The 7,212-nt window shown below is 44.3% G+C and overlaps 2 protein-coding genes across 2 annotated transcripts; one reads left to right on the top strand and one right to left on the bottom strand.

Moving 5' to 3' along the window:
* Positions 1–252: 252 nt before the first annotated feature.
* On the bottom strand, positions 253–2,683 carry LOC134652724 (uncharacterized). Its single transcript, XM_063507886.1, has 2 exons — positions 2,518–2,683; positions 253–2,441 (listed from the first exon to the last, which is right to left on the bottom strand). The coding sequence occupies exons 1-2, from the start codon at positions 2,681–2,683 to the stop codon at positions 253–255; spliced, it is 2,355 nt and encodes a 784-aa protein (XP_063363956.1).
* A 128-nt stretch (positions 2,684–2,811) lies between these two features.
* Positions 2,812–3,957, top strand: LOC134652723 (uncharacterized). Its single transcript, XM_063507885.1, has one exon. The coding sequence runs from the start codon at positions 2,812–2,814 to the stop codon at positions 3,955–3,957; it is 1,146 nt and encodes a 381-aa protein (XP_063363955.1).
* The last annotated feature ends 3,255 nt before the right edge of the window (positions 3,958–7,212 follow it).

The following is a 7,212-nucleotide window of genomic DNA, read 5'->3' as shown; positions in this document are numbered from 1 at the left end:
TTCAGAGATTTGATATACGAGTAGATACATTTTCTTTTTTGACTTCAAATACTGTTGGCGACTGGCTGGCGCGCGACCTCCTTCGAACATATATTATTTGTAAAACCTTTTGATTTATAATTGTCAGGTTAGTCTGCCTGTCACCGTGATAATATCAACATCTTTGTGCTTTATTTACTAATTAAAACAATTTATTATATAACGTGTTTCCATCATCTCACCATATCATAATACAGTCCACCCCATTAGCTATCATTTTGGTCCTTCGAGCCGGATAAGGCGTGCGCCCTGGAGAAGACGGGCTGTGGCACGTAGTAAACGTAGCCAGGAACTAAAAAGCGTTGGGTCAGGTAACGAATTCGAGAGTGGGGTGTCGAGGAGCAGAACCATCAGATTAGATTTTAACTCAGGGTCTGATGAGATCTCTCCCTCGTCAGTGACGCGCTCGGTCGGCCAAGTGCAAGACTGTTCAACAAGGAACTGTGGGCCGGTGAACCACCGATGAGTTGCGGAAAAGTCAATTCTTTTTGGTTTTGTCGCATCGTCAGCGACGTTGAGAGAGGTAGGGATCCACCTCCAATCGGATGGATTGGTGGTTTCCAATATCTCTCCCAACCTGTGTGCCACGAAAGGTTTAAACGCGCGAGCGTCACTCCGGATCCACTTTAGAACAGTAGTTGAGTCCGTCCAGAAAATGGTTGCGGAGGGCTCAAAACGGTGAGCTTGCAAAATTGTTTGCGCAAAACGCGACGCGATGAGTGCGGCTTGTAGTTCTAATCTTGGGATGGAAACCGGTTTCAAAGGACAGACTCGGGCCTTACTACCGATGAGGGCTGCCGATACAGAGTCATCGCTGTAAGTGAAACGCCAATAGGCGACGCAGGCGTAGGCTTGTTCGCCACCGTCGGCGATTACGTGCAGCTGGACGTCCGACACGTCTGACCCGACCATGTACCAGCGAGGGATTTTTATATTGGCCGCAACCTGCAACTGTGCGAACCAGTCTTTAGATTCGCTTACGTACATTTCAGGTAAGTCCGTGTCCCAGCCAACGCCTGCGCGCCATAATCTTTGGATCAAAATGCGACCCCAGATGACGACCGGCATTAATAACCCAAGAGGGTCATAAACTTTCATGACGTTCGATAAAAGAATGCGTTTTGTCAAAGTGCTGGTTGGTATCTGGGGTACGGCGCGAAACCCTAGGAAATCTTGGCGTGGGTTCCATTTAACACCCAAGACGCCGACGTCACTACTAGGAGGCAGGTAAACATCAGAAGTTGCGTCGCTACGAAGTTCCTTCGGGACAAGAGAGAGTGCCTCTGGATGATTAGACGTCCACGCTCGCATCTCGAAACCACAATTCTTGTGCACAGTGACAACGTCGACGGCTAGTTGAGCTGCGTCAGCAACGTTTGTGTGGCTCCCAAGGTAGTCGTCCATATAGTGGTCGTCAATAATTGCTTTGCAGGCGGCGGCATAGTCGACTTCGTGCCTCTTCGCGTTTTTGTTTTTGATATAGAGGGCGATGAAAGGACTCGAAACTGCGCCAAAAATCATTGAAGACATGCGGTATTCCTTGAGGTCGCCGTTCTTGTCACGCCAGAGAAAACGTTGAGCATCCCTATCCCTTGCGGTAATCTTAATCTGGGGGAACATCTCCCTGATATCGCCATTCAAGGCTACCGCACCTTCTCTAAAACGGAACAGGATGTCGAGTAGGGGAGACAATAGGTCAGGACCTTGCAGAAGCAGACTATTGAGGCTTACGCCTTTTGTTGTGGCAGCCGCGTCATGGACTGCTCTCAGCTTCTTCTTCTGAGGATGATATACGCCAAAGATAGGCAGGTACCAGCGAATGGAGCCATCTGGGTTGACACAAGAGGCATTTGGTGCGGGTCGATGGTGGTAAGTCTTCGAATCACACTCTTCGGCATAGCCCTTACTGATTATGTCGTTTATAAATTGTTGAAAAGCTGCTGCAAACGCTGGGTCCTTTGACATCTGTCGTTCGAGGGCCTTGAAGCGTGAGAGTGCCTGTGGGTAGCTATCTGGTATGATTTTCGGTAGCCCCTCCTTCCAAGGCAGGCCAACTTCAAAATGGCCATCGTCAAGTTGATGAGCGGATGATTCCATGATGTCTACGGCCCGTTGATCCTCGCTGTTCTGACGTGGGGCCTTTTTTGTGATGCCCAAGGCGTCGATGTCGTATTGGCATTTTATAAGTGTATCCAAATCTTCCGTGACGTGATGGATAAATTCAAAAGGCTTCGACGTCAAAGAGTGTGCGCCATGGAGTACCCAGCCTAATAAGGTTTTGGAGGCAACAGGGTCGTTCTTTTTTCCGCACCGCACTTCGCGACTTATGGATATATACCAATCAGGCGCGCCGATTAGGACGGTGGGATAAGTACCGTCATGTGCAAGTTCGTTTGCTACACCTGACAGATGATCGTAATCCGTGATATTAATCGTGTCTGGATATCGTGCGCGAAGCCTTCACTCCCGGTGCGGAACTTATGCGCGTGTTTTGTCGCATTAGGCCTTCTCCATCAAGTGTAGGCGCCAATTTATTAATTCGACTATTCTTGGGCACTGGCTTCGAAGATCGTAAATTCGTTAATTCTTCAGGGAAACTCTCTGCTTGAGCTTGACGGACCAACATCTTCTCCGCTTCTATCATGTCTGACGCGTGAAGCTGGTGGGGAGACGTGGTGTTGTCAATGTAGAGTTTGGAATTTTGATCTATTGGTCGAGACAGTTTAAGCCGGAAAAGGCGTGCGCCCTGGAGAAGACGGGCTGAAATCACCCATGATTCTCGACGGCCGCCACTACATTTCACGACTCTTGATCCTCCACGAACATATCAAAGCCGCACATCAGTTTAATGAGCTCGTCCTAAATGAACTTCGGCAAAGATATTCGATCTTAAGAGCCAGAGGAACCATCCGTAGCGTAGCAAGCGCTTGCTTGAAGTGCAAGAGATGGAACACGAAACCTATCCAACCTCAAATCGGCAACTTACCACCAGAACGTCTTGATCACCACAAAAGACCTTTCACTCACGTAGGCCTTGATTATTTCGGCCCGATCCTGGTGACGTTATATCGACGGAGCGAGAAACGATATATCGCCTTATATACGTGCCTCACAACCAGAGCGCTTCACCTCGAAGTCGTGAATTCACTCACTGCAGACAGCGCTATAATGAGCCTCAGACGTTTCATTGCTCGCCGAGGATCGCCCACCACCATATTTTCCGACAACGGGACTAACTTCGTTGGCTCTTCTCGCGAACTGCGCTCCCTACATGACAACTCGGTCGTAGAGTACGCCACCAATCACAAAATCGACTGGCGCTTCATTCCACCGGCATCCCCGTTCATGGGCGGCGCATGGGAGCGACTTGTGCGGACAGTGAAAGCAGCCCTCAGATCTTGCCTAACAAATCAACCACTGAAGGAAGAGGTCTTGACAACACTCCTACTCGAGGCTGAATCGATAGTGAATTCCAGGCCACTTACATACGTCCCGTCTTCCCCAGATGCACCAGAGGCGCTAACGCCATTCCATTTTATCCTCGGCTCCTCATCAGTCGTTCCATGGACCACGTCGCTGACAGACGCAGACCTATCCCGACGATGTGACTGGCGGAGAACCCTGCGCTTAGCAGATCAGTTTTGGGCACGATGGCTACGGGAGTACCTACCGATGCTACGTACAAGGGGACCCAACAACAACTCGCTGAACCTTAGTGAGGGTGACGTGGTGCTAATCGCCGATCCTGCCCTTCCTCGTGGTTTGTGGCCACTAGGAAGGGTAGCAAAGGTCTACCTAGGACCCGACGGAGCGGTCCGCGTGGCAGACGTCCACACCAGAGGGGGCATGCTGCGCAGACCGGCCCGGAAACTTATCCTGATGGAGGCCGCGCCTCAGCCAGTAGCCACCAGTGGTTAGTGTTCCACTGGGGGTCCGGTATGTTGGCGACTGGCTGGCGCGCGACCTCCTTCGAACATATATTATTTGTAAAACCTTTTGATTTATAATTGTCAGGTTAGTCTGCCTGTCACCGTGATAATATCAACATCTTTGTGCTTTATTTACTAATTAAAACAATTTATTATATAACGTGTTTCCATCATCTCACCATATCATAATACAGTCCACCCCATTAGCTATCAAATACCATTCATGGTTTTCTAACTCTCACTCCCATAAGAGCCTTTTTATTATGTACCTACGAACAAACATCAGGATGTAAATCATTATAAGAACTTTCAAGACCGGCTTAGGGGGGCGTCCCAAATTTTCGAGTCAGTAATACTTCTTACTGCAATGGGCATACCCTAAATTATGAAGACTAAACGAGGCAAGGAAGAAGGGTTAAAATTTCTACAGCACTTTATAAAAAAAATAGCATTGTCCATTTTTCATCGGCTGAGTGAAAACCCCTGAGAAACACGATTTTCGTGAAGCACTCAGCGTGCTTAAGCGAATTCAGCAAAATGCCTCCTAATTATCCTAATCAAATACTTCTGACTTTCATACTCATCATTTTATTGCTTGCTATAGTCAGTATGTACAGTCTCCATCAGTTATGTCGATTTCACGGGGTGCTATCTGAATACGCACTCTACAACGCCTTGACAACAAAGGCGTGTTCAGATATTTGTGAGCACCTTGGCCGCTCTGATATATATAATTATCTGATGGCAACCGCACACTTGACGCTGACGCAGCATGCTAGGAGCGTGCGTTTTTATTTTAAAAGCCTTAAGCCCTTTTTACTTGGAGGAGAACTAAGCCTTGTTGAATTTAAGGTTTCCTAAATAATGTTTAACTTTACTGAAAAGCGAATTATAGATTGATTTATCAAAGTTGTAAGCTCTCACCTGTATATATGTAGTTATATACTTACTTGAGTAACTACATACTTTCAAAATAATAAAGTTCAACCCATTCCTTGAAAGTGTATCTTATGATTCCTACATAATACTTATAATATGATGCCGGTGATTGTTTCCACTTTTTTTGGACTTTTTTCGATTGATGTACCTACGATTAAACATAAATAAACGTAAATTCCGACTGGTTCATAAGAAATTTACAGCTCCAACCCAGGCAAACGAATTAAGGTTCCAAGTCTTGGAGGATACAACTAAACGGAGTAGCCATTACAGGCTTTCCCCTCTGTCGAAAATAGGCGGCCGACGGTCATACACAATATATGGACTGACGTTTATCTGACATGGCTATTTTTACGTTACGCATACATTTGACGTTCCCCTCCCCCGCAAAAATCGGCAGACTGTTTTGTACAGAAAATTACAGACATGGCGTCTCCATTTGATTATATCCTCCAAGTTCCAAGTATTCGCGCCCCGTGTCCTTGTCGTCAATAAATCTTAATAATGAACACTTTTGAAATACCCAGAAGAGTAATTTCAGGAAATGGGTCTGGCCTAATTTTAATGTACTTACTGTGACTGTTAAGCTTGTTTATTAGAGTACGGCCACCTAATCACCTAATAATTAAATAAATATACTTTCTTAGATATACAGTTATTACTTATTATCTTAATATCAAGATTGTAAATTGTAAGTACTTTTATTTTACTATTTGTTCACTGTAGGTCTGTCTGTCTTTTTCTTCTTGTCTGTTACCCTCCGTGATTCTTCTCACTTGATCGTCTCATCGGAAGACCAGCGCTGGAAGCCACCAGCAACATGCTGAGATAAGGCCATTTCGTGGCACTTTAATCTTATTTTGTGTTTTCTTTCATATTATGTATTGTCTGTGCTTACGAATAACTTATATTCTATTCTATTCTATTCTAAATAATTACAAAAAACGGTCAAGCGTGTGACTGAACCATGAGAGTTCCGTTTTTGTCATGTTTACTTATTGTGGAAACCCGAAATCTAAGAATCAGTTTAAATATCTTGTAGAAACTAATAGGTATGTTGATAAAGTAATTTGGGCTCCCAAATCGACTCATTTACCTAAAGCAAACTCACAAATTTTGCATTTCGAAATAATCGCTTTAGTAAATGTACCTAACTAGCATGCTACAAAATTAATACTATGATCACTTAATAGTTTCCCGTATGTAAATTACGATCTAATCAATATCAGACGATATTCGGGGAAGCTTTAAGTGCAGCCTAATTACTAAAGCAGATTAAATTATGCCTTAGTTTCGATTGTGTGGGGTCAGTGTAGGCGTTTGTATATGGTATTATACACTTATACATACACGAGTAGGTACACGACTGCATCAATAACAGCCAGTAGTCGTGTCGATAGGTACCGCCTTTGTGGGATCGGTCTGTTTTCATACCATTTTTTGTGTGGCATATAGGTAGGTAATATTTAACCAAATTACACAATCCAATCTCGGAACAGCACTGATTACGAAACTCCGCAGCGCATATCACTGGCAAAAAGAGTTACCAGAATTTTATGCTAGGTACTGTTATGTGATAAAAACCATTACTTAAGTAACAAAGTTTGAAAATCAACCTAATTATGTGACATCGACATTTATCTAGACTCTTCAATTATGATTTTAAATTGGTAACGTTGAAAAAAAAAACGACTGAATCTACCTCTATATTTAAGACGTCTGTTTAGCCGTTTAGCCCCAACCATCAAACAAATGAAAAATTTGGACGACAATACATACTCGTACAATATTAAATACCTACCTACCCGCTTACACTCAGCACCAAAAATTTTATAGGTAGCATCTTTGACGCTGCCACCTACCTGGTACAGTTGCTTCTATTTGGGAGTTCCACAAGCTAGTAACATGACTATTCCATTTATATTCGCGGCTGCTTTCCTCGATATTCTAATTTCGAATTGTCTGTTGTCTTGTTATTTAACACATTCACTGCGAAACAGGTCATTTTGACCCTGTACTGGACTTTCGCCTGGTGCGGCGTCCGAAATACGTAATATCCCCTTGGTGCGAAGGCGATAATATTGTGATATTTTAATTGATGTATATAGTCAAGTATACATTTATATTTGTCATTTAACATTCTATCTGACAGAATATAAATTAATTAACAGGTCACGTATGACCTGTGCGCACCAGATTAAAACTTTTGCTATTCAGTGCGGAACAGGACCTATATGACCTGTTGTGTACGGCCTTGTATAGCACTGCAGGTAAGGGCAGAGTGCATTAGTGTTGTTACTCTGCT

The sequence above is a fragment of the Cydia amplana genome, chromosome 12, assembly GCF_948474715.1.
Source record: "Cydia amplana chromosome 12, ilCydAmpl1.1, whole genome shotgun sequence".
NCBI classification, from domain to species: Eukaryota; Metazoa; Arthropoda; class Insecta; order Lepidoptera; family Tortricidae; genus Cydia; species Cydia amplana.
This window is presented reverse-complemented; position numbering and strand designations above follow the sequence as displayed.

What these genes read in the sequence shown, in the direction of transcription:
- LOC134652723 (XM_063507885.1), top strand. Translation starts at nt 2,812, where the DNA reads ATGATTCTCGACGGCCGCCACTACATTTCACGACTCTTGATCCTCCAC.
- LOC134652724 (XM_063507886.1), bottom strand. Translation starts at nt 2,683, where the DNA reads ATGATAGAAGCGGAGAAGATGTTGGTCCGTCAAGCTCAAGCAGAGAGT. An exon ending in GCGACAAAACACGCGCATAA is followed by an intron (nt 2,442 to 2,517) that starts GTTCCGCACCGG and finishes ATCATCTGTCAG; the next exon opens with GTGTAGCAAACGAACTTGCA.